A 25,632-nucleotide genomic window follows, 5' to 3' on the forward strand; every position below is an offset into this window, starting at 1 on the left:
GGTGGCAGCCCTGTAGAGGAGGTTGCCAACCCTACGGATGAGGGTGCCAGCCCTATGGATGAGGCTCTGGACCTGCGGACAGGTCCCTGCCATGCACATCTGGTGCTTAGCCCCCGTGGGGTGAGGGCTGGGTGGCATCACTGCCAGCGGGAGCACTCCCCACCAGCTGTTCTCTCGTGCTGGGGACCTTGACTGCTCCATGGGAGTGTCTCCATGCAGGACAAGGTGGCTGCAGCAGGGACCAGTGTCCATGTTTCCCATTCCCAGGGAGCTGGTGGTTCCCATGGCCAGGATGCCAGCAGTCGCCTCTGCCACAGCTCTGTCCCTGGTTCCCTGCACTCTCCGCATTGGGGACCAGTTTCGAACAGCCCCGGATGGAGCTCTTGATCCTGCACCTGAACACAGCCATGGCTGGGGGAGGAACTCAGAGTCTCCTGAACCAGACCCTGGAGTCCTCCTGCCAGGCCATGGCATCCCCATGTCACAGCCGCGGCTGGAGGAGCAGAAATGCTGTTTAATCCCTGACGGGTTTACGCACACACAGGACACACGGCAACGCGCTTTAGGGACACTGGCACTGGCTCGGTGCCTCCGGGCGACGCTGAGGGACAGCCGGGACAACATGGCGGTGGCCCCGCGGACTACAACGCCCACAAGGCCCCGCGGACTACAACGCCCACAAGGCCCCGCGAGGAGGCGGGCAGATCACGTGATCGCGTCACTGGGTCACGCGGCGGAACGGGCGGGACGCGGTGCTGTGGCAACGGCGCGGGCGCCATGGCCAAGCAGTACGACATGGTCGAGTGCCCCTTCTGCGACGAGGTCTCCAAGTACGAGAAGCTCGCCAAGATCGGGCAGGGCACCTTCGGGTGAGTGCCGCGCCGACCTCGGCCCTCCCCGGCCCGGCCCCGGCCTTCCCCGGCCTCAGGCCTGCAGCCGGGGCCCAGCCCTGCGGCCCATCCGCCCCAGCCCCGGGTGCTCCTTGCTCGGGTGTCCTTTCTCCGGCCACCCCTCTGGCTCCAAGGAACAGGCCTGGCTCCTGAGCCCTCTTTCCCCTAACCCGAGACCCCGCTCTGTCCCAGCTCTGGCAGAGCAGAGTTAACCTTGAAAACAGTTCGGGTGGGGACCTGTAACTTGGCTCTAAATGTGCAATTTTTTGCTCCAAATGTGCTACATTACTGAAAGTCCTTGTGAGGCTGGAGGAATTCTGAGCTCTCTGTTGGTTCAGTGAGACCTGAGGGCCTTTGGCCCAGGGGAAATGTGGCTGTGTTGGCTCAATACAGAGTTCTCTGTATGGTGCTTTACTGTGTCTTCTTTGGTCTTGCTCTTTGTCAGGAACACCTGTCTCCTTTCTCCTTGTACTACTAATGGATTTCTTTCTGTTTTCACAGGGAAGTTTTCAAAGCCAAACATCGTCAGACAGGCAAGAAAGTAGCTCTGAAGAAGGTGTTGATGGAAAATGAGAAGGAAGGGGTAAGTGTGAGAGCATGGCTGGATTTGGCCTGTTGTCACCTGGGCTGCAAAGGCACATGTCAGCAGTGAGGGGACTGGGCTTCCTGGGATGGCTGCTGGGAGATGACACTTCCCATGTGTTTCTGCTCCTCTGGGAAATGCCAGCATCCCCAGCACAGGGCTCCACACTGCCTGTGTTTGTGGAAGAACTGGGTGATACGTGAGGCACATTCTCAGGAGTTGGGGAGAGAGTTAGCAGCTTAAACAGCAAGGGCAGCAGCCAGGGAGGCTGTTCTGCAGCTCAGGCTGGGCTGTACCATGTCCTGGTGTGAATGTGGAAGGTGAGGGGAGGAGGGAGGGACCTGCTCAAGGAGGTCCCCTGCCAAGCTGCAGGGTTTCACCTCTCCTGTTGTCTAGGCAGAGATGGCCTGGTCTGCTGCTCCTCCAATCCCCATCCTCTCTTTCTCTTTTTCAGTTTCCCATCACAGCCTTGCGAGAGATTAAAATCCTCCAGCTGCTCAAACATGAGAATGTGGTGAACCTCATAGAAATCTGCAGGACCAAAGGTACTTTGCAGAGTCTCCCTTGTGTTGCTGATGGCTTTTTTGAGCCCTGCTGAGCAGGCTCGTGTCTTGTGCTGGAAGTGGGGTCGTCTAGCTGAGGACAGGCCTATGTTCCTGCCTGTGACATGGGGTGACAGCTCACTTATCTTGGAGAAGAGTTTCTAAATGAGTCAGGACGTTGCTGGAGCTTGGCTGGAAGAATCTGTTTGGTCCTGCCAGGATACACCTGTGCCATGGCAGTGAATGTTGCCCGTGCTGGAAAACTCCCTCCTGAGAGGCTTTCAGTGAACCAGCACTGGAGAGACTTTAGAGCAGAGGCTCCTCAGCCTGGAGTTGCCCCTCTCGGTTGGCTTGTGATGGTTTGTGGCAGCTCTGAGCTGATGACACAGCTCCAGCTGAGGCTCACTCAGCATCTCTCTCTGTGGGTGATGTAACTGCTCATGCTGGGAGGGCTGGAACTCCATATGGGCAGTTCTGAGCTGCTCTTCCACCTCTTCACTCCCACCTGATGCCGTATGCCCCCACTGCTTTGCAGGGCCAGCACACCTGGCCTGACTCTGTTTCCAGTGAAACTGCTATAAAACAGCTGTTAGAATTTATATATCATTCTCTTACCTGGATTTGTACTGGAAAAATACTTTGGAAAGTGACAGTTGATGTTACAGCCTGCCCTTCCCTAGCCGGTCATGTTAGTGGAATAAAAACAAAGCTGTTTTAAAAAAAGTCCTGTCACTGAATGGGCAGAAATCTCTGGCCTAGGACTGGGAAATTCAAATTACTCTAGTACTCAACTGTGTGTAGATTATTGACTGAACATATGAGTAAAAACACCAATGACAAGTTAATTTTTAATTCACCATGTGATTAAAAGAGCTGTGATGATTGGTTGTCTGACATACCAAAGATAAATATTTTTGTAGACGTCGGTTGTTCCTTTTTGTTTACGTTTTGTTTGCATTCCAGTTCTCATCCAAATCTACCTTGACCTCAGTTTGCAGTAAAGTAGAAATGTTTTATTTACTGTTCTCAAACGTGAGACTTTTCTGTTTTTATGTTGGAAAGGTGTGTTTGGGGTCATGTCCATGTGAGGAACTGCAAATACAGTATAGCAGGCACCCTCCTGGCTGGAAAGGAGAGCAGTGTGCTTCTGTGGGGGCTGAGCTTTTCTGGTTGGAGATGCTGATCAGCAGGTTTCGCTGATTACAGCTCATGAAAATCAGCCTTTCTTTTTAATAATGTTTTGCGTTTGTGCTCTAGGAACAAGATTGAAATCGATTGCATTACTTGAGCTCTGCTTTCATTGACTACGACTTGCAGTTGGAGTTTTATATCACTTTGATTGAGATCAGTCCGTTTTCGCAGATGCTGTTTGAGGTTGCAGGAAATCTCACTTTTTGATGTGAGATTAGACAGATTTTCTGCGTTTCTGCATTTTTCCTGGGGCTGTCTGTTGGTGCCTCCTCTATTGCTGGTGCTTGGCTGACAGCCATAGCTTGCAAGGAGGAAACCCCACAGCCATTACATGCCCAGAGCAGCATGAAGTGAAGCTTTCAAAGGTTGCCATGCCTTTTCCTTGCCTGTTTGATGATGTTCACTGTGCCAATCCTCATCTACTGTTCTTGTGTTGCTAGTTTTGCTCAGTGCTTCTTTAGGCAGAACCTTGAGGCCTGCAGGCTGTCTGGTTCTCTGCGTTCCTGTGCCCTGAGATTCTGTGTAGGGAGTGTTGTATGAGCAGCAGGGTGGTGGGAGGTAGGAGGGTGAAGGGTCCCTCCCTGACAGCCTCTCTGTGCCTCTCCTGCAGCCTCTCCATACAACCGCTGCAAGGGCAGCATCTACCTTGTGTTTGACTTCTGTGAGCACGACCTGGCTGGCCTTCTCAGCAATGCCCACGTCAAGTTCACACTGTCAGAGATCAAGAAAGTTATGCAGATGCTCCTCAATGGACTTTACTACATCCACAGGAACAAGGTAATGGGACAGACCTTTGCTGTACTCAGAGGTCACCCTGCTCTCTGTGGCTTTCCAAGCTGTCTTAGCACAGGCTGGAGGGAAATGCTTGTTTTTCACCTCTGTGAAAAACATGCCTGAGCATCCTGCTGGCCCTAGGCACCCAAGGAGGGCACTTTAATCACTTAACTCTTTACTGTCTGTCCTTGTACAGATCTTGCACCGAGACATGAAAGCAGCGAACGTCCTGATCACACGGGATGGAGTCCTGAAGCTGGCGGACTTTGGGCTGGCTCGAGCTTTCAGCCTGGCTAAAAACAGCCAGCCGAACCGCTACACCAACCGCGTGGTGACCCTGTGGTACCGCCCCCCAGAGCTGCTCCTAGGTAGGAGGTGGTGGGCTCTGCCAGCTTCTCGGCCCTTCTCGGCCCTCTGGGAGACTAACTCGGCATCTCCGTTTAGGGGAGCGGGACTACGGCCCCCCCATTGACCTCTGGGGCGCAGGCTGCATCATGGCAGAGATGTGGACCCGCAGCCCCATCATGCAGGGGAACACGGAGCAGCACCAGCTCACCCTCATCAGCCAGCTCTGCGGGTCCATCACGCCGGAGGTGAGGGCGAGAGTAGGGATGAGCTGTGGAGAGTGGGAGTGTGGGCAGAGTCTGGGACCAGGCACGTGTGGGTCTCTTCCCTGCCCTGTGTGCTGGCTGCTGTATGCTCCCAGCAATGGAGTATGCCTGCTGCTGGCAGGGAGGCTGGAGAATCTTCTAGCCAGTGTTTAAAGGTTGCCTCTCAGACAAACACCCTCAATTGCTGCTTAAAGAAGGGTGGGGGTTTTTCTCAGGTGCTTTGCACTGGTCACCTTGAAAAGCCTCTTGAATTCTGGCTTGTGATTGCGGCATCAGCTCAGCCCTGGTGTGAGCACCCGGCTCCTCAGCTCCTCCTTTATCAGCCGCTCATCCTGCCCTCTTGTGGGGAGCAAGCTGAGGGATCTCAGCCCGGACTGAGATCTGCGGGATGTTGTGCTGGCAGCTGTAGAGTCCTCACCTCGTTGTCACATTTATTATGTACACTGGAGGCGCTTTCTTTGGCATGTGGTCTCTCCCAGATAGAGATAAGTGCTGATGATTGCAGCAGGCTTTGCTTTCTAAGGATAGAAGGTGCCACATCCAGGTGATTATTTAGCAATCAATTTTGTCACTTTATCTTTCTGGATATGGTAGCTGGGTGAACCATGCTCTCTAGTAGATCTTTTGTGGGGGAACCACAAATCCTGGAGCATCGTTTCCACACCAGGAGGACTCTGTCCCGACTTGCCCATATGTCTCCAGGCATTAGTGCAGCCTTTATTGCCTCTTTGTTGCTGTGGGAACAAGGCCTGCCAGCTTGGAGGTTATAAAATAGAATTGTTATTTTGGCAGACCTCAGCCTGGTTTGCCTGAGGGTGTTTGAATCAAAAATGGCTTGTCCTTCCCATAACTATTTCTTGCCAACCCCTTTTCCTGCCCCTTCCCAGGTTTGGCCAAACGTGGATAAATACGAGCTGTACGAGAAGCTGGATCTCCCCAAGGGGCAGAAGCGGAAGGTGAAGGATCGCCTCAAGGCCTACGTCAAAGACCCTTACGCGCTCGACCTCATCGACAAGCTGCTGGTGCTGGATCCCGCCCAGCGCATCGACAGCGACGACGCCCTGAACCACGACTTCTTCTGGTCAGACCCCATGCCCTCGGACCTCAAAAACATGCTGTCCACTCACAACCAGTCCATGTTTGAGTACCTGGCCCCGCCGCGCAGGAGGGGTGGGCACATGCCCCAGCAGCCAGCGAACCAAGGCAGGAACCCCACTGCCACCAACCAGACTGAATTCGACAGAGTGTTTTGACACTCAATGGGGTCCTGGCTGGGCTTCTCTGCATTGAGCAGAGATGTCCTGGTGAGGTCTTTTTGTCTAGGAAAGGACTTTTTTCAAGGGGAAGTGACTGATGGCATTAACAGAGCTTGGACATCTCCTCTCGGCCACCATGGAGCTGTGTGACTTGGGGAGGTGACACCTGTTAGCTGCACATTATTTCCCTGCAGTTTTGTCTCAGAACCTGGTTTTGCCCCTCGAAAGTCTGTATTGATTACATTAAACTTGCAGATTAATTGTTATGGATCTGGTGATGGAAAAAGCATCTCTGTCCATCCTGGGGCTCTTGGCACATGGTGCAGGGACTGGCAGGACTGGGAGTAGCTACCCAGGACCATACTGGGCCCTGCTTGGACATGTCTCTGCTCTCTTGATTGGTCATAGCTGCTGCGTGGAGTATTCTCTGAGCACTGAAGCATTGATGTAGGATGAGGCAGGTGCCTTTGAGTCACTGTAGACAGCATGACTAACTCTCCCTGGAGAAGGGGATGTAGCCTAGAAAGGGACTTATTGGGCAAGCGACAGAGGTGGCTGGCAGAACTGGATGCTCCATGTAGCTGGGATTTACAGTGGGAATTGCTGGTCTCTGTCACAGCACATGGCATCCGTGCTTTCTTCATTGTGTTTTATGTCCATCATGGATAAACACAGTCCTGTCCCAAACAGCTGGTTTGAACCTCCTGTCGCTGTGCTGCCTAAATGGAGACATCAGCGGGAGCCTGCATGGCAGCACCTGGCATTCCCCAGGGCAGTTTGGGTTCGGGACCCTGAGACCTCTGCTCTGTCCCTGGGGTGCAGGGTGGGGGTCAGCTCAATCAGCGCTGCCGTGGATTAACATGTCAGTACCATTGCCATGAGCAGAGCACAGGGATTCCGCTGGCCCCGTGCTGCCGGGCGGGGGCTGCGGAGTCCGGTAGTCCCTGCGCCCCGGCTCGGGCGGTGTGGGCTGCAGGGCCATGTCCCTGTGCTGACAGGCTGAGCCACCTGGAGCTGGCTTGTGCTGCCGCTACGTCCTTGTCCTGTCCCTGTCCCGAGGGGGGCGGCCGGGATCCCCGCGCCCCTCCCGAGGTGTCTGGGTGGTCGCGGGGGCGGTCGCCTCGCTGCCCCTCGCAAAGATGGCGCCCGCCCCTTCCCCATGCGACGTGGCGCGCGCTGCCCGTTTCAAAGATGGCGGCGGCGGCGTCCGGGGGGCGGTGCGGGCGGCCCCGCCCCCTCTCCTTCGCCGGCGGCGCGCGCGGTTTGTGCGGGGCGGGGCGGGGCGCGCGCGGCGGGGATGGTGGCGCGGGGGCTGCGCGCGCTGCGCGGGGCGCTGCGGGCCGCGGGGCGCCGCTTCAGCACGCGCCCCGCGCGCGCCCCCGCCATGGACTACCAGGTACCGCGCGGGGCCGCGCACCGGGCGGGGACACGGGGCCGCGACGGCGATGGGGCGGGCTCCGGTTCCGCGCGGGGCGGCAGAGACGCCTTACCCCCCGACCCCCTCTGCCGCCTCCCGCAGCCCCGGGCCGTGCTGACTGCCGCACGCCACGTGTCCCCGCTTTCTGCTCGGGTCGCCCCGCAAACTGCCGTGCCCCGCGGCAGCAGCGGGTGAGCCCGGCCTGCGGTGGCAGCCGCTCCGGTAGCCACGGCGTGTCCCGGCAGCACGCGGCTGCGCCAGGTGGCGTGGGGTTGATGGCGGTCCCTGGCGTGGAGCCACCCCTGGGCGGGCGAGATCGGTCCCGCACAGCAGGGCTGGAAGCGCTATCGGTGCCGATGCCACTGTCTAGTGGGCCGGAGTCCAGCTGCCTGGGTGGGGTGTCCCCACGCTGGGGACATAGGTTGGTGCCATGCCAGGTCCACCCTGCAGCACACGGCGGTGCAGCGCCAGGCTCACATCCCCTTGGCGTGTGTTTGGGGGGCTCGGTGGCCCCGCTGACTTCTTGTCCCACGTGCGCCGTTCAGGTGCGGCGTTGCTGCTTCGTTAACGCCGCTCGCTGAACACCGGCGGGACCGGCGTGCGCTGGAGCGCTGCCCGCTCTGCCGGCGGCGACCTTGTCCCACTGGGCAGCTGTGGGTGTCGGCGCTTGGCTGTCCCGTGCCCCACCGCGGGGCCAAGGGGCACCTGGCGAGGGGCGGGCAACCCCTGCCCATAAGTAGCCTGTCCCCGTGACAGGATCTGGCGCTGCCAGCACGTCCCCGCGGCACCATGGCGGAGATGCTGGCGGCGCGGGTGACCAATGGCACCGCCAAGAGGACTGAGTCTGACGGGGTGGGTCAGGGTGCAGCGGGTTCGGGGCAGACTGGCCCCTGGGGCTGTCGTGGTTGGCACAGCCCCAGGGCTGCGGTGATGTGTGCCATCCCAACAACCCTGGGGGTCTTTCCAGGACGCAATCCGGATGCTCAACACCCTGCAGACCAATGCCAGCTACCTGGAGCAGGTGAAGCGGGAGCGCGGCGACCCCCAGGCCCAGCTGGAAGCTATGCAAGGCTTTTTGGAGAGGAGTGGGCTGAAGGTGAAGGAGGGATCCCCGTCCCTGTTCCCTGTGTCCTGTCAGCAGCGCTGCCATGCTCAGCACTGGCTGCCATGGGGGTCTCACAGGGTGGTTGAACTCTTACAGGTCGAGGACCTGGATCGACTGAACATCATCCACGTCACGGGGACGAAGGGCAAGGTGAGGCGGGTGGGCGGTGCTGTGGGGGATTGGGGGGCTGAGGGGGAGCTGCTGGTGTCCATGGCTCTGTTTGCCCCTGCCCCGGAACAGGGGCTTTACCACTGCTGTCTCCTCAGGGCTCAGCGTGCGCCTTCACTGAACGCATCCTCCGCAACTACGGGCTGAAGACAGGCTTCTACAGGTGGGCAGGGGGGTCGGGAGGGTTTTGAGGGGCTAGTGGAGCTTTGCCTGACTCTTTCCCCTGCTCTGTACCCCCAGCTCCCCTCACCTCGTGCAGGTGCGCGAGCGGATCCGCATCAATGGGCAGCCCATCAGCAAGGACCTCTTCAACAAGTACTTCTGGATGGTCTACAACCGCCTGGAGGAGACCAAGGTGGGGCCAGTAGGGTTTGTAGGTGTGCTCCCTCCCTTGGGTCCCCTCTCCCGGGGTTGCATGCTCACCCTCACCCTGCTCTGCCTGGCAGGACCCGGTGCATGCCAGCATGCCGGCGTATTTCCGCTTCCTCACCATCATGGCCTTCCACGTCTTCCTGCAGGAGAAGGTCAGTGGTGGTGGCCTTGAGCTTGTGATGGAGATGTCAGCTTGGTGGGGACCTCAGCGAGGGGGCACATGGGATTCAGCTGCCACGTGGGGTAGAATTTGTGTGGGTCAAGCTGTTGTGGCTGTAACTAGGGGATGATGTGCCAGGTGGATGGTCCCCCCACAAACAGGGGGCGTGCTCAGGTGTGGGTTTGGAAGGGGTGGTGACAGCGACCTGGCTCCACCCACATCCTTGGATCCATGGGGACACATGCTGCTGGTGGCTCTCTGATGGCTCCAGTGTCCCCGTGTCTCCAGGTGGACCTGGCAGTGGTGGAAGTTGGCATTGGCGGCACCTATGACTGCACCAACATCATCAGGTAGGAGCCAGCAGGGCCGAGCCTGTCCCCAGGCCTGCCAGGCCCTGATGTCCCCACAGCAGAGAGGGGTACAGCAGGGACACTGTCATGCTGCATCCCCAGGACGCCAGTGGTGTGTGGGGTCTCCTCCCTGGGCATCGACCACACCAGCATCCTGGGGGACACCATGGAGAAGATCGCCTGGCAGAAGGGGGGCATTTTTAAGGTAGAGAGACCTGGTCTTATCTCTCCTCTTGTATTTTTGGGGTGTGCTCCCCCATGTCCCTAAGCACCCCCATGTCCCTAAGCTCCCCCATTCTTCCCAGCCTGGTGTGCCGGCATTCACTGTGGCGCAGCCGGAGCGGCCGCTGGAGGTGCTGAGGGAGCGAGCCCAGGAGCGGAAGGTGAGTTGGTGCCAGGGGTGTGGATAAGGGGTACCCCATGGCAGGGGGCTCAGCTTCCTCTCCCTGCAGTGTCCCCTCTACCTCTGCCCCGAGCTGGACGACTTTGAGGAGGGCTGCCAGACGCTGGAGCTGGGGCTGGCGGGTTCCCACCAGCGCTCCAACGCCGCCCTGGCCTTGCAGCTGGCACGGACGTGGCTGCAGCGCCGTGGGTGCAAGGGTAAGGCAGGGGGCCAGGGGCAGAGGGCCAGAGCCCACCATGGCCCCTGGGGTCTCAGTGGGATGCTTGTCCTGCCCAGGTCTTGGGGAACAGAAGGAGGTGCCGCCATGCACCGAGCTGGTGGGGAGGCCAGTGCCACTGGCGCCTGCCTTCCGACTGACCGATGCCATGATCCAAGGTGCAGTATGGCTATGCCAACACCCTCCCTTGCTGTGTCATAGGGCTTAGGGGGACCATGCTGGACCCCAGCCAGTGCCTCGTGCTAGAGGAGACAGTCTGCCCCACAGAACTGGATCCCCAGGGGGGTACTGGTCCTGGGGAGGATGTGGGGGTCCCAGCCATGCCCTGTGTGCCCCCAGGCCTGCGGGACACAGAGTGGCTGGGCCGGACCCAGGTGCTCTCCCACGGCCCCGTGACGTGGTACCTGGACGGAGCTCACACCACCAGCAGCATCCAGGCCTGTGTCCGCTGGTTCCGCCAGGCCGCCCTCAACCAGGACAAGCCCCACGAGTAAGGAGGGGACATGAGGGGGGGACAGCCATGGTGGCAGTGTGGTGGTGGTGCTGGAGGGCCACCTGCCCTTTCTCCCCACAGTGGTTCTGAGGTGCGTGTGCTGCTCTTCAATGCCACAGGCGACCGGGACACGGCGGCGCTGCTCAAGCTGCTGGTGGTGAGGTTTGGGGGGCACGGGGGGGTCACTGTGCCCAAATGCCTGGGTTTTCTGCCTGTCCTTGGACCTGCATTGCTGTGGGTGCAGGGAGCCGCGAGGTGGAGCTGGCATCCTGTCTGTGTGTCTGTCTGCCTGCCTGCCCACCCTGCTGTCCTGGGGTGTATCCCACCTCAGCTTCCCCCTGCAGGAGTCTCACAGTTCTGGGGGCGGGGAAGGGACGCCCCCACCCCATCCCCTGTAACCCTGCTGGTGTGGAACTGGTCCTGGTGGAAATCCCGTGGGTGGGTCCTGAGGGTTCCCACAGTGCTGATTCCTCCTGTCCCTGCAGCCCTGTCACTTTGACTACGCTGTTTTCTGCCCCAACTTCACCGAGGTGTCAGTGGCCAACAACGCAGGTGAGTGCTGGGGAGACAGGGTCTCACCCAGCCCCCTGTCCTGATCCCTCCCCAGCTACCCCTGCAATCCCTGACCGCTGTGCCCATCCCTTGCAGACCAGCAAAACTTCAATGTGACGCTGGAGAACGCCTTGACGCGCTGCCTGGAGAACCAGCGGACGTGGACGCGGCTCCTGGAGGAGAAAGCGGGGCAGGACCCCTGGCTCCCATCTCCCCTGCGGGTGGGGGGGCTGCTGCAGCCAACCCCTGCCCGAGGCTCCTTGGTCCTGGTGCCCCCAGCCCCACGACCCCTCAATTCCCCAGCGCTCGTGTTCCCGTGCCTGGCCCAGGCGCTGCGGTGGGTGGCACAGGGCCGGGACCCCCATCTGGCAGCCCCCGCAGCCTCGGGGGCTCACCCCCACCCCGTGGCCAGCAGCGGGGCCGTGCTGCTGCGGGAGGCGGCCACTGTCCGTGTCCTGGTCACCGGCAGCCTGCACTTGGTGGGGGGGGCCCTGCGGCTGCTCGACCCTGCGCTGTCCCAGTGACGTGGGGACAGGGCTTTGCACCTCTGTTTACTTGAAGCAACGGTTTTGTCCCCGGTGATGCCTGGAGGCATCTGGAGGGGACGTGGGACATTCCCACCCCATCCTGGCTCGGCTGTTTTCACCCCAGTGCCTTTTGCCTGTGCCCTTCCCGGGATGCTGTCCGTGGGGGGATGCTCCTGGCCTCTATCCCCTCCCTAGTGAGACTGACTGGGGGGATCCCCAGGGTTTGGGGGGCTGCCCCAGGCTGTGATGAGGTCCCAGTGCCCGGGGGCCTGGTAGGTGAGAGCCTCAAGCTGTGGCGAGACTCGGCATCAGGGCGCGGCTAATTTAACGTAGGGAAGATTTTTATTATTATTGATAAGAGTTTGTAACTTGGGTGGGGAGCTGAGGGGGGTGGTGGGTTCTGCCCATCGTCCTGTAGGAGGGCAGCAGCCTCGCACCCCCCCCCTGCAAATAAACCTCTTGCTGCTCCCACTGGTGCCTGCTGCCTTCTCGGGGGGATGCAGGAGGGGCACAGGGGTCACCCCAAGTGCTGGGGCATGTCCAGGGGGCACCCACTTCTTCCCCCCCCATTTGATGGGGAGCCTTGTGGGAGGCTTTGGCAGTAGCTGCTCTTTCTGCCTCCCCACTGCAGCGGGGAACCCCAGGGGGGTTGCAGGGTGCCCCCCCCTGGCGTGGGCTGCTCTCGGGGGGCCAAAGCATTCACTGAATGAGTAATGGAGGCCCCCTCTGGGCTCGGCCTGAGATTCGGGGCAAAACATCAGCTTAATGGCACTGGGGTGGGTCCCCAAGTCCGTTGGCAGGGGTCTGCGCGGGCTCGGGGGGTCCCGGGGGCGTCAGGCCATGCTGCTGGTGGAGCAGGGGGTGCTCTGGGTGCTGCCGATGCTGTGGTTGGTGCTGCTGCTCTCCGAGGCTGGCGCCGTGCTGGAAACCGGCTGCAGTTTGGAGATGGGACCTGGCTCACACCGCCCACCACACCAAGGGAAACACCAAGGGGAAACCAGACTCAGGGCGAACGGTGGTGGCTTTGGCTCAGTCCCACGGGACCTTCCGGCCCTCATACACAAACCCTCATGGATCACTGCCCAGCTGGCCCCTGAGCCCCTGGGATGGAGACGAGCATGGGGACCATTGGCACCAGGAGCAGGAGGGAGAGCAGGTGGCAGAGGGGCCCTCAGGGAAGCAGGAGGGACCCTGGGGAGCTGTAGGCACCTGGAGCAGGGTTATTCCCCTATAGCATTGGCAGGAGGACTGTAGATAAGGGCAGTGGAGCAGCCTGGTCTCTGGGGGCCCACTTGGGGACTTTGACCAGGAGGGAAAAATGGCCAACCCAGCAAGGGACATGTATGTGGCCCCCCATCCCACCCCGGGGGACCCCAGGGGTGGTGGATACTCACGGGTGTGCGAGTAGATGTACCAGAGCCCACCAGTGAGGAGTGCCCCGATGAGGAAGGCGCCAAAGGTGATGCCCAGGACAGCAGCCAGTCCCAGCCCACGGTCTGTGGGAGGATGAGGCCATCAGCACTGCCACACTGGGGGGTCCCTTTCCCACTCCCCACCCTGACCTCCTTCCCTGCCCTGAACTCACAGTTGAGTGGCTGCCCTGCATCCTTCACTGTCACCTCCAGGACCTTCTCGAAGATGGTGTCGTTCTGCAGAGGTGGAGGTTGGGGTGAGAGGGGGGAGATGTGCACCCTGTGGGGGGACAAAGCCCCCAGGTGCTTTGGGGACAAGGGAATTCTGCTCCCAAACGAGCTCCATCAGCCAATAGTGTGGGACAAACCCACCAGGCTGCCACCGTGAGCGGGGGACCAGCATGGTGGCATCACAGTGTGGGGAGGGTTACACTGACCTGTAAGCCAGCCTTGCACTTGAGGGTGGCAGAGAAGGGGATGCGTCCGCCCTCAGGAATGGTGTAGGTGAAGCGGAAGCGCCACACCTTCCTCCCGTGGCTGCTGGGGGGGCCCTCCAGCACAGCCACCCCCGCGCCACGTGCCTGCCCGCCCTGCACCAGCAGCATGGGCTCCCGCTCCGGCGCCTCCAGCCAGCACTCCTTCAGCTGCAGGTCAGCCGGGTGGTCCATCCATCGCATGGATGCCTGCCACAGAGTGGGAATGGGGACACCGTCAGGGTCACTGGCCCAGGGGTGGCTGGACTGTCCTGGGCACTGGGACAGTGGCAGTACCTGCACAAAGGCCTCCTTGTTGATCTCCAGCTCTGTCTGTGGTGCCTCAAAGGCGGCGGTGGGGAAAAGGCGCAGGAAGAGCTCTCGCGGGATCTCGCACTGGAATCCCACCTACAAGAGGGGACAGCACTGAAGCCACCCCTGACACTGAGCACCCAGCCGACAGTGGCATCAGTGCCCTTCTCCCACCCCTGGACACGCTGGGAAACCCAGCCCTCACCCGCACACTCCGGAGCACTGCATCCTTGGCCAGGCTGAGGATGAGCTGTGAGGACAGGAAGGCTGGGTCAGTCAAGTGGTCCCTACTGCTGGGGTCTGTTGATGGGATGGGATGGGATGGGATGGGATGGGATGGGATGGGATGGGATGGGATGGGATGGGATGGGATGGGATGGGATGGGATGGGATGGGATGGAAGCCCCACCCAAACACGCCCACTCCATCTCAGCCCTGGGCTGCAGTATGGTGTTTCCAGCCATGCAAAAGCAAGGAGGTCCTGGTGGAGAAGCTTCACCAGCCATCACTGAAACTCTCATGGGCCATCAGTGGGGCTGGGGGCAATATCCCCCTTCTCACCTCATTGTTGGCATAGCCCCTGCCTTCTAGTGAGGTGCCACAGTGGCTAAGGGGGCTTTTCAATGTGAAGTGAGTGGAATTTTTCTCTGCCTGGCAGCTGATGTCCCTCAGGGTGATGTTCACCACATCCTTGATGGGCTAAGAGGAAAGCACACTGTAGTCACCCACTGGCTGGGGACAGCCCTGTGCCACCCACCCCAAGCACCCAGAGGAAAATCCAACCTCTGAGTGATGTTGGTGGACATTGGGACCCCACTCCACCCTCCTCACCTCCAAGTAGGACCTGGTGATGACAATCTCCATGGTTTCATCTGTACACTTCCAGGGCTTAAGCATGAACAGAACCTGGTGGGGCAAGTCTGGGGGCTGTGTGGTGACAAGGGGGGCGGTCGTCGTAGGCTTCTTGACTGTCTCTGCAGGGAAAGGGGGGGCTGAGTGGGGATGGTGGGACCCCCCCATCCCAGCCAGCCCTGGGGTGCTGGGGCCTCACCATGCTCACGAGTCTGCAGGCTGATGCGGGTGCTGGCAGGGATGGCAGAGTAGGAGGCAACACTGTAGTTCTTCTCGAAGGCTTTAGCAATGAGGTCCTGCTCTGTGTCAGGCAGGAGCTCCCCAGGGATCAGATCCGTGAGTGAGGTAATCTTGTAAATCCCAGAGACCTGCAGTGAGGGGGAAAAGAGGGGCAGCACAGAGGGGCTAGCTGGAGACAGGGACAGCTGGGCATGCACAAGGCAGGGCTCATCCCAGTTATGAAGGCTTGCAGCAAGGGGGCTGCAACCTCCCCATGTACAATGTCCCCAGGTGCCTTCCTGCCACCCTCTCCATGCCACCAGCATCTCCTGGGCACTTGGCAGACCCCTTGGGGGGTTGGTGGGGAACACACATACCCCTCAGCCTACCAGTAATTGCATGTGGCATTCAGAAGTGATGGACCAGGTGAAGTTGACCTTGCTCTGCAGGATGAGGACCGAGTTGCCAGCAGAATTCTTAGAACAGTTCACAGTCAGGTTCACCTCTGTGATAGGGAAGCTGCAAAACCACAAGACCCCTCTTCTCAGCATTCCACACCAATAGGTTCCACATCCAACCTGGGATGTGGGGCTCTGCCTTTGAGACACCCCAACACCTTGCCAAGTATCTCCAAGCATATCCCACCGCCTGTCCTACCACCAGCACTGCAGTACCTGGGCTCCGACTGCAGATGGATGATGTGAGCTGCCCTGGTGCTCTGGGTGTCATTGCGTGAGCAGCTTTTCACCCCGTGGAAGGCGACCTCAGCCTCAAGGTGCAGAACAGCATTGAAGTGCTCCTGGGGGATGCATTCCGGGGGGCTGTGGGCATCTGTGTAGGCAGAGGGGTCATCAATGCCAAACCGGGCTCAGGGGCGGGGGGAGATGCTCAGGGCCAGGGGCATCAGTCCCCATGGAATCTCCCTGGGGAAGCTGCTTTGCCCCAGGAGGTTGTCACCCTGGTGGAACAGGAAGATCATTGCTGCCTGCTCCAGCCCCCCAGTGCCAGCCCCCAGCCCCACACACCTTCTCCCAGGCGGAGCTGGACCCTGAGAGGGTCCTGCAGCTCGCTGTAGGATGTGATGCCCCCGTAGGCAGACAGAGCCCAGGCCAGCAGCTGCCCCTCACTGGAGACCACGGGTGGCTCAGGGTTTGGTGCTCCGACGGTCTCCGGGCTGAGGTAAGCATCCTGTGAGCAGAGTGACAGCCTGAATCAGGGTGGGGAACAAGGCACATCACTCCCCCATGCAGGCTGGCATGGGGATAGCGAGGAAAACCTTTTCCCACAGTGTGTGGGATACAAATGTGAACCTATAACAGGTGAGTGTCCCTGGAGCCTGGGCATGGGGACACTCTGGATGAATGGGGGTTTTTGGGGCCAGGAGCTGGGAGTAGCAAGAGCAGCCGACGGCACGCGGAGGGCTCGGCCCACTTTATTATTAGCCACAAACAAAGCAGGAGGTTTATTTTGCTAACAAAGCGCCCGACCCCGGCTCAGCTCGCTGGAGCCAAACCCCATCCCTGACCTTCCTCCCGCCGGCCGGAGGAAACGGGAGCTTTTTCCAGCCCTGTGCGTCATTCCCTGCCTGGCCAGCCCAGGGCTCAGCACCGCCAGCAATGGTCAGGAGCGTCCCCTCCTCCCCGGCGCACCACAAGCATCATGTCTGGTGATCAGGGGGGACCAATCTCAACCAGTGAGCCCTTTAACATCCCAACGGATGGCCCCAGCCCTGCTGCCCCCCAGGATTGCTGCTGCAGTGGGGCTGTGGCACTCACGGTGCGGATGATCAGGTTGGAGCACGGGGAGGTGATGGTGGCAAAGCAGCGGGCGCAGAGGAGGACAAGCACTGCTGACCGGTTGCAGGCATTGGCTCGTGGAGTGACCGTCACTATAAGAGGGACAGGAGAGACCTGGGAGGGAAGAGGAGATTGTCACCACCGCAGCCACCAACCCCCAACTGCTGTCACCTTCCTGGCTGCCCCCTGGAGCCCAACACAGCAGGGAGAGACCTCAGGCTGGCCCTGTGGTGAACAATGCAGGAGGCAGCCATGGCTGGGTTTAGGGGACAGGGATGCCACATGGATGTGTACCCACACCAGGGCAGCAAACATCCCCTAGCTCCCCTAAGCAAGGGACCAGTGGCATCCCCACCTGGAGGATGGTGGTATTCCCACACTGGTGTCTAGGACACCCCACATAGTGGAGTCTAGGCACCCCCTTCTTGGGGTATTGTTGAGTTAGAGACTGAGTAATCTCTGCATTGGGTAGGAGGGTGTCACCCCACTGTGGCCTGGGGTATCCCCACACTGAGCATCCCCATCCTGGGCACTAGAGCATCCTCACTGTGGGTACTGGGGTGCCTCCCCCTGAAGACAGGAGAATGCCCATCCTGGGCACCGGGACATCCCCCCGGCAGGTTTCCCAGCCCCATCCCAGCACTGTGCTGAGCTCCAGGCTCAGGTGTGTCCATAGGGGTGTGCAGGGATGCCTGGGCACAGTGGTGGCACACACCACTCCCCCCGGCTAGCTCTGCCTGGTGGCCTCCAGCCGGAAATCCGGATGGGGAAGTCGAAACGCCAGGCGCTAAGTTTGGCAACTGCTGCCTGAAAACGGCTAGCAAATGCTGAGCCAGGCAGCGGGCTGGGAAAGCCAGGCGGACACTGGGCGGGTGGAGTCTGCTGCCAGTGCCGGGCACCGGGCTGGCGGGATGAGGCCATGGGCATCCCGGCCTGGCCATGGCCCCGTGGCAAGCGTGGGTGGCCAGGGACCCCGGGTGGCCCCGAGTGTCGGGGAGGAGCCGGCGGCTGTTTTTCCTGCCGCGTGTTTTGTGGCGCTCCATTGTTTGGCTGCGCGAGTGGCGGGAGCCTCGGCGCTCCCCGCCGCCGCCTTTCGGGTTATTTTTTTCTTTTTCTTCTTTTTTTTTTTTTCATCGTGGGGATCTGCTTATAGAAAGCAGCTTCCAGTAATTCTTCTATAAGTGGAGCCACGTCCCTGCCCGGCTCCCCCCGTGCGCCGCGGGGCTCGGTGCCGCAGCCGTGACATCAGTGTGTGTCCCCTGTTGCCACTGGTGACAACCCCGGGGCACCCCTGGCCCTGGCACTTATCCAGAATTCCACGGCCAGGTCACACCAGGCTAGGACAGAGGGGTCTTTGCAAAACTGACCCTCCCCAGTGCCTCCTCGCCTGGCTCCCTCTCTGCTCCAAAAGCAGAACTGGGAGAGCTGGGAGGTGGCAGGGAGGGGGGAGTGCGGCGCCGGGTGGCCCAGGGCTGGGCCAAAATCGGGTGCTGGGCCCCAGCCAGCACGAGGGAAGCTGGACTGTCCTGCAGAGCTGCCGTGGAAACCCATGTGCTGGTGCAAACCCACCCAACGGTGCCAGCCAGTACCAGCGCCAGCCCTGCCACTGCCCAAAAGCACCCACAATGCAGTTATCACCCCTCAGCACAGCCATGCCAACACTTGCAGAAAGCTTTCTGCTCACTTGGACACCTCAGAGTGATGTGCCTCCCTCATCCCTCCTTCCATCTGTTCATCCATCCTTTCCTCCAATCCATTTTCCATCCCTCCCTTCCTCTCTAGTGTGGTCCCCACTGGGTGCTCATGGCTCTGCCCAGCTCCTGAGCCAGAATCTTCCTCAGGCCACCTTCCCAGGGAAATGGAGTGTCCCGAGATGTCCAGCACAGGAACATCTGCCTTGGCAGCAATGGGCTATTGAAGAATTTGCCTCTAAAGGCTTTTAACTCCCATTGGGGCAGAGACGCCCATGGCTTTGCTTGGAGGAGAAGCTTGGTGAAGGTGCCAGGGAAGAGGTTGATCCAGGTCCTTTCACTGCTCCTTAATTAGAGGAAAATTTTGCCAGCTGCCACACTTGCCTGCTGAGGACAGTGCTGTGGTGACAGTGCTGTGGTGACAGTGTAAGGAGAAGTTCTGGGGGGATGCACTGGAACCCCTCTTACTCACCTTGGACAACTTGACGCTGAGGACATGGACTTCATGGCTGGTGTCCAGGGAACTGTTGCTGACACAGCCCCGCGGCACCGTGCTGGTGGCATAGGAGACGGTGATGGGTGGCTGCGCTGTCACTGGCTTCAGGTCACAGCCCTTGGCTCTCCCGGGGTCTGGAAGAAAACAAGAGACTGTGAGTCCCCGCCGCACGGATATGGGGTGACACAACACGGGGGGACACGATGCGGGAGGGGGCTGAATGTCTGCGCCAGCCCCGGCACTGCCCCCGCAGCCTCAGCCCGCAGCCCGGCGTCACCGCGGCCCCACCGCCGGCGCAGCACGCCGGGGACAATCTGCTACGTGTTTGCTCGGGGCTCGTCCGCCACCGCCAGCCCCCTCCGCAATCAACATCAATGACCCTCGGATCCGGCCTGGAAAAATCCACTGTCCCTGCTCGGCACCGCCGCGTGCCAAAACTCGCACCCAGCCGCCCCGAAGGCTGGGGCGGTGGCGGAAGCCCCCCCGCATTCCCCCGCCGCAGGAAAGTGGGAAGCGCAGGTATGGAAATGGCTGTAAAGCTCATCCTCCGCGGGCGCCGAGGCGTGAGCTTTGCCCCATCCCAAAGTCCCCGGCGGCGTGCGGCGAGCGGGGCCGGCCGGCGGCTGCCAAGGGAAATCCTGAGCGCAAACAGCCATTTGAAGGCCCGATCCTGTAAATCCCCACGTGCCTCGACAGCTTCCTCTGCCTCAGGCAGCCCTGCTGTGGCCGGGCTGTCCTCAGCTTGGCCCCGCGGACCTGCCTGCACGCGTGAGTTCTCCTTTCCAGGGGGCTGGAGGGATGGACCCCCGAGGTCACAGCTGAGGGTTTTCTGTGGGGAAACTGTCTGGGTTTCCTTTGGAGGTAGCCACTGAGCTCTATCCCTTCCCACTCCATCTTTTCCCATCCTTGATGGCTCCAGCCAATGCACCGGGAGATGGTTGGCCCCCATTTCAGGTCCATCCAGACACCCCCACCGGGGCTAGGGTTAGAGGGTGTGCTGCTCCAGGTAATTGAGTTTTTGGGACACAGCACCCAGCAAAGGGCCACTCATCCCAAGTTGTGCCCATCATGGTGTCCCCGACCTGCCTCTCACCATCGGGGTGGCCCGGCTGTGGCGGCGGGGTCACGGCACAGACCCCCCCAGTGACGCTGCCGTGGGCCCACTTATTGTCCGGCGCTTCCTCCCCCCAGCGTGGCGACCGCGCGGCCGGCAGCATCGGGAGGAAGATAAACAGCCGCTTATCTGGGCGCCACAGGCTGTGTCCCTCTTCCCTTCCACTCCTGCCCTGACGGCACTGGGCACGGCCGCGCGGCCCCGGCACTGCTGGGCAGAGGACGGGCAGCTCGTCACTCCTCGGGCAGCATCCTGCCGGGAGGTCAGGCAGGGCCGGGGGCCGCGGCTGGGTTCGCCCCTGGCGCAGGGCAGGGCAGGGATGCCAGCGCAGGGGATGCGGGGCAGCGGTGCCAGTCGGGCACTGTCTGTCCCTGGGGAAGGCAGCGGGCTCCAGCATTATGTCAGGATCAGATAAGGGGGCTCAGCTGGGCCGCCGGGGCGATCAGATAAGGACACTGTTATTTTTGTACTCCAGGAAAGGGGAAAAAAATTAAAAGGAAGAAAGAAAGAAAATCCACTTTATGTTTTTCCAGTCGCCTTTGGTGCAGCCTACATCAAGGAATGGGGATGGGCCCGCTGCAGCTCCCCTGTGGGTCAGGGGCTGGAGGGGCGATTCCTGGGGTTTTGGGAGAAGGTGAAAGACCTAGACAGAGAGCAAGGGTGTGGGGTGCAGGGCAGGGGTGGCTCTGGCAGCACAGGATGCCCATGGGACAGGCAGCGCCACTTTGGCATCCCTGCATCCGGCTGTGCCACCTCTGCACTTCTGTAATGAGCTGGCCCAGGTCAGGAATGGGGATGGACCCTGCACTGCAAACTTGAGAGGGAATTGTCATCCTTCGAGCCGCTGCTGGCTGTTGGACCATGCTGAGGGGGCACAAAGTCCCACACCTCTGGAAGCTGGCTGTGTCTGTGAGGCATCCTGACACTGCACCCAAGGCACAAGCCCCACAGCACTGCACCCACCGAGGGCACCCCAGTTCCATGGCACTGCACCCACTGTGGGCACCCCAGTTCCATGGCACTGCACCCACTGTGGGCACCCCAGCCCTATGGGCTCCTGTGAGGGAGAGACAGCAGCTAGACAGGATTTGGTGAGTGGCACAGGTAGGCAGGATGGGGACCATATGGCACAGCCATGCAGAACATAGACCGTATAGCACAGATACTGAGGATGGGGACCATATGGCACAACTACATAGGACAGGGACAATATGGCACAGACACATATGTTGGGGTCCATACAGCATAGGTTAGGGGTGGTATGGCCATAGGATATGGCAGAGTGACACAGGACAGTAACTATACAGACACAGACACATACAATAGGGACTGCATAGATCCATTACGTAGCACATGGACTGTGTGGCACAGCTATGTAAAATGGAGATCATATAGCACAGATTAATAGACAGGGACCATAGGGACAGACAGGGTGGGGACCATATAGCACAGCTATGTAAAACTCAGCCCATATAGTGTAGTCCTCTTACAGCATGTATGGCACAGCTGTATAGGATGGAGACCGTCGGGGACAAATACAAAGGTCATGGACAGATGGAACAGCTACATAGGACACAGATGACATTGCACATCTGTGTAGGATGAGGACCAGAAGGCACAGCTGCGTGGTATAGGGACTATATATATACATCACAGACAGGGAGGACAAGGCCTCTGTGGCACAAGGCCGCAGGATGTGGAGCATATGGCACAGTTATAGGATGGGGACTGTACCAGAAAGCCACAGAGGACACAGACCTCACTGCACATCTAGATAGGATAGGGACATCATGGCACTGCTACAGGACAGGGACTATGGCACAGCTATAGAATGGGGACTGAGCCTCACAGTTACACAGGACATGGGACTTACTGTACATCTGCAAGGGTGGGAACTGTACGGCACAACCACAGGGGACATGGCCCACATGGCACAGCCTCACCGGGCAGGGACTGTCTGGCACAGCCACCAGACAGGGTTGCCATATAAGAGAATGGGCGTCGAGCCTGGCAGTGGAGCCACCCCAGCACCACCCACAAGCACTGACCCCCGAGGTGGCCGGGAGGGACCGACCCAGCCAGGACACTCAGTGCCTCTCTGGGCAGCCACTGTCTTCCCAGCTCCTTTCCCCTCTGCTAGTGGACCATGTCCCCAGGTCCCCCAGCTCCCTGCCCTCCATCAGTCCCAGTGTCCCTCCTTGAAATTCCCCGTGGCTTTGCAAGCACCTTGGGGTGGCTCTGACCACTCTGGAAGTGGCTGAGCCCCCAGCTTCCATAAGAGGCTTTTCGGAGATTTTCCCATTCCTTACCCCTAGCCCTGTCCCCACATCCCATATGAGATTTAAGGGTTTTTTCCCATTTCTCGCCCCCAGCTCCATCCCCACATCCCACGTGAGGCTTTAAGGGCTTTTTCCCATTTCTCACTCCTAGCTCCTGGTGAACCCCTCCATACTCCGCGGTGCCGGGAAGCCACCAAAGCCACCCCAGACGCCCCGTGTGCCACTGCCTTGGCCGCGACTCAGCCACGGCGTCAACACCACCCGCGCCCCGGTGACGCAGCCAGGATTTCGGGGGTCCCAGGGAGTGGCAGGCTGTGCTGTGTGTGTTTCGGGAATCGGGGTAGGTTTGTCCCTTCCCACATCGGGGCTGCTCCCATAAACCTCCTCTCCCGAGGGGTTCCCGAGGGTAACACTGCCTGTGCGGGCACGGCGGGGACCCCTTTGGCCACAGACCCGGAGTCACCGGTTGTTCCCCTCGCCTCGGCTGTCCCGTCCCGGCGGTCCCGTCCCGCCGTCCCATCCCGGAGGTCTCATCCCCGGGGTCCCGTTGTCCGGAGCCCCCCGTCCCCACTCACCCGGGCGGCCGAGCAGAGCCAGGAGAAGCGGCAGGAGCGGGACGGAGCGGGGGCCCATGTCCGCCTGCGGGCGCTCCCCGGGAGCCAGCGCCGAGTGCGGGCGGCGGCAGCGGCAGGAAACCGACTCCCTTCGGAGGAGGGTCCGCGGCGGAGGAAATGCCGCTGGCGGCGCTGGGGCCGGGCCGGCGGGGCTGGGGGGGCGGAGAGGACGGACCCCCCCTCCCCCGGAGGCGCCGTGCCTCAGTTTCCCCACAGGGCCGTGAGGGGCTGCACCTCCGGAGGGGCGCGCTGGAAGCGTGCTGGGCAGGGGGAGGGCACTGGTACCCGGGGTAGATGTCCCCAAGGACCCCCAGGGCTCGCATTAGTGAGTGAAGGGGTGGAACACAGGCGTTCTGGTGGCGTCCACCCCTCCAAATTACTCCCAAACTGGCCCCAGTGATGAGGATGGGGGGCTGCCCCAGGCGATGGGGAAGAGAGCTGTCCCAGGCATTCAGTCCCCACTGGTCCCAGCACCCCAGCAGGGTCACATGTCCCAGGCTGGTGGCTCCCCCATGGCCCTGGACGCCCACTCTGGGGACATGGGACAAGTGGAGCTCCCCCAGCACCACTGCCTGCCTTGCCTGTACCCTTGGCCGGGCCACAGATGGGGCTGCCCAGACACCCTACCTGGCAGGCGGGCTTGGGGTCAGGAGATCCCTTATGACAGAGGGTCCTGGGGGAGGGAGTCACGGGCAAGGGGGTCACAGCCGAGCACTGCCAAAGGGGGAGCCATGAGATGGCTGGGGGCACCCAGGGACCCCCTTCTGCACTCCTGCCACTTTCCTCCCCACATCTCCCTGCTGGCTTAGGTGAGAGCCCTCACACAGCTATCAGTGGGGCTGGGAGCCCCATGCCGGGGGTGGGCGCAGGTCCCGGGGGAGGTTTTCATCTCTACTCATGGTTCAGGGGCAAGGGGACAGAATGGAAATGTGCCAGGGAAGTTAGCGACGCCTGTCCCCAGCAGCCAGGATGTCCCCGGAGGTGTCGGTGACCCGGGGTGAACAGCAACCATCTCCCATGACAGAGCACTGCCATCTCCTGGGGACCGCGGGGACGGGTGCTCACCCGGGGATGGGGACAGCGATGAGGACCGGGACTAGGCACAGGATCCCCTGGCCCTCCTGCACCCCTCTCCCCGCGGTGACACCGCAGGACAACGACCAAGATACTCTCGGCGATGGGCATTGGGATGGTGGCAGCTGCAGTGTGACAGAGAGGGGGTTGGCCGTGACTGTGGGGTGGCCCCATGTGCACCACCCTGCACCCCATTCAGCTCAGCATCTTTCCTCCTCGCAGCTTGTAGGGTGGCCTTAGGCTTTCAAACCAGAGGAAAATAATCTAAACTCCAACAGCAAGCACTCAGGGCTGTACGGGGCAGAAGGGCAGGGTGCCTGTCACACCCCCTACCCTGTCACCACCTGGGGAAACTGAGGCACATCTAGATGTGCTCACAGCACACCCAAAGAGAACTGCAGGCACAAGAGAGACAGGTCTCCCCAATCCCCGGCTTTAGGCCACTGTGGCCCAAACCACACGACCCCCCTGTCCCCACCGGCACGAGGCAAGCACTCGCCGGCCCCGGCCCTGGATCGCTGAGCTGGCAGCATCCCAGCCCCGGCCGGATGGCTGCATCCTTCCTGCCCGCCTGCCTCCCCGCAGTGCCCCGGGCTCTGCCGGTGGCTCGTGGCCCCCCGGGCACGGGGCTGACGTCGGAGACTGTTGAGTTTGGGTTTTCGTCTTGGGGAGTTTTGTTTTTTCCCTGCTGGCTTCCTTTCTCCGCTCTGACTCCTTGGCCTCGTGGCCTTGGCTGACCCCAGCACTGCCGCCCCTCCTGCCCTCCCAGCCCCCTGGCTCCGTGCCCAGCTCCCAGCAGCCCAAAAGTAAGTGGTGGGGGGCCCTGTTGGGGTTGCAGCTCTGCTGCCTCCTACCCTCACTGTGGCAGGGTGAACCCTGTCCCCAAGCCCCAGTGCAACCCCTCTGCTGTGGCACTCTGCCTGGGACACAGTGTGAATGCTGGGGAGCCCCACATCCCCTGTCCCCATACCAGCACCCCCCACTGCCTGTCTGCTGGGGTCCTGTGACTCACCATCACAAGGGCACCACCCGGTCCCCCAGCCACGAGGACACCCAGCCTGGTGGCCGGGCTCACGTGGGTGCCCCCAGTGCATTCCTTATCCCCTGGGGTCAGGGCTGAGATGTGGCACTGAGGGCAGTGAATGCCCAAGCACAGCATGATAGGGAGCACCGCACTCCAGGGCATTGTGCCACCACAAACCATCACAGTGCAGCCACCGCATACCCCAAAAAACCCTGACAGCCAACAGAAACTAGGAAATGCCAAGGCATGAAAGAGGTGGAAATCCCCATCCCAAATCCGGTCGCCTCCAGCCCCTGGCAGCCAGTGGGAGAGCCGAGGGGGAGGGACGCATGTGCAGGACACGGCTCAGAGCTGCCCCTGTGTCCGGACACACGCACAGAGCACGAGGGGGTTCAGCAATCGGGACAGAATGAGGGCAGCCGGGATTGGCTGGAGAATACCGCCACAGGCTCCCCGCAGGCCACGGATTGGGAAGCCGGGGCGAGCGGCCGGGATGCTCCCTCCCTTCCTCCGAGCACAGCATCCCGCTGCCCCGGTGGGATAAACACCCGCTTCCTGCCCTTAATCAGCTCCAGAGGGGCTGGGGGGGACAGAGGGGGAGAAAAAAAAAACCTCTGGAAAGAAAAACTCATTTCCTGCGACAGAAGAAAAAGATAAAGTCTGGA

General features: G+C 60.7%; 3 protein-coding genes across 7 annotated transcripts; 2 read left to right on the forward strand and 1 right to left on the reverse strand.

The window, feature by feature from the left end:
* The first annotated feature begins 710 nt into the window (after positions 1 to 710).
* On the forward strand, positions 711 to 6,117 carry CDK9 (cyclin dependent kinase 9). The gene is made up of 7 exons (XM_085077168.1): positions 711 to 869; positions 1,392 to 1,473; positions 1,928 to 2,018; positions 3,817 to 3,983; positions 4,177 to 4,348; positions 4,425 to 4,573; positions 5,479 to 6,117. Exons 1-7 carry the CDS (start codon positions 778 to 780, stop codon positions 5,842 to 5,844), a joined length of 1,119 nt encoding a protein of 372 aa, XP_084933294.1. The 5' UTR covers positions 711 to 777; the 3' UTR covers positions 5,845 to 6,117.
* A 1,001-nt stretch (positions 6,118 to 7,118) lies between these two features.
* FPGS (folylpolyglutamate synthase) lies at positions 7,119 to 12,082 on the forward strand. 4 transcript variants are annotated; one of them, XM_085077164.1, is made up of 15 exons: positions 7,119 to 7,243; positions 8,232 to 8,360; positions 8,466 to 8,519; positions 8,636 to 8,700; positions 8,778 to 8,892; positions 8,984 to 9,061; positions 9,358 to 9,419; positions 9,522 to 9,624; positions 9,725 to 9,802; positions 9,872 to 10,019; positions 10,099 to 10,197; positions 10,379 to 10,529; positions 10,614 to 10,689; positions 11,018 to 11,084; positions 11,181 to 12,082. In XM_085077164.1, exons 1-15 carry the CDS (start codon positions 7,145 to 7,147, stop codon positions 11,606 to 11,608), a joined length of 1,752 nt encoding a protein of 583 aa, XP_084933290.1. In that variant the 5' UTR covers positions 7,119 to 7,144; the 3' UTR covers positions 11,609 to 12,082. The 4 variants fall into 4 exon arrangements, with proteins under 4 accessions (XP_084933290.1, XP_084933293.1, XP_084933292.1 ...); XM_085077167.1 differs by lacking the exon at positions 7,119 to 7,243 and adding an exon at positions 7,264 to 7,455; XM_085077166.1 differs by lacking the exon at positions 7,119 to 7,243 and adding an exon at positions 7,387 to 7,525.
* Positions 11,935 to 22,990, reverse strand: ENG (endoglin). 2 transcript variants are annotated; one of them, XM_085077161.1, is made up of 15 exons: positions 22,831 to 22,990; positions 18,839 to 18,996; positions 16,655 to 16,789; positions 15,905 to 16,067; positions 15,554 to 15,710; positions 15,269 to 15,398; positions 14,860 to 15,028; positions 14,640 to 14,782; positions 14,370 to 14,507; positions 14,014 to 14,058; positions 13,794 to 13,904; positions 13,461 to 13,706; positions 13,197 to 13,260; positions 13,006 to 13,107; positions 11,935 to 12,543 (listed from the first exon to the last, which is right to left on the reverse strand). In XM_085077161.1, exons 1-15 carry the CDS (start codon positions 22,886 to 22,888, stop codon positions 12,374 to 12,376), a joined length of 1,989 nt encoding a protein of 662 aa, XP_084933287.1. In that variant the 5' UTR covers positions 22,889 to 22,990; the 3' UTR covers positions 11,935 to 12,373. The 2 variants fall into 2 exon arrangements, with proteins under 2 accessions (XP_084933287.1, XP_084933289.1); XM_085077163.1 differs by having other exon boundaries at positions 11,935 to 12,563.
* Positions 22,991 to 25,632: the final 2,642 nt, after the last annotated feature.

This window comes from Lichenostomus cassidix, chromosome 17, assembly GCF_008360975.1.
Source record: "Lichenostomus cassidix isolate B80296 chromosome 17, HeHo_3.0, whole genome shotgun sequence".
NCBI lineage: Eukaryota > Metazoa > Chordata > Aves > Passeriformes > Meliphagidae > Lichenostomus > Lichenostomus cassidix.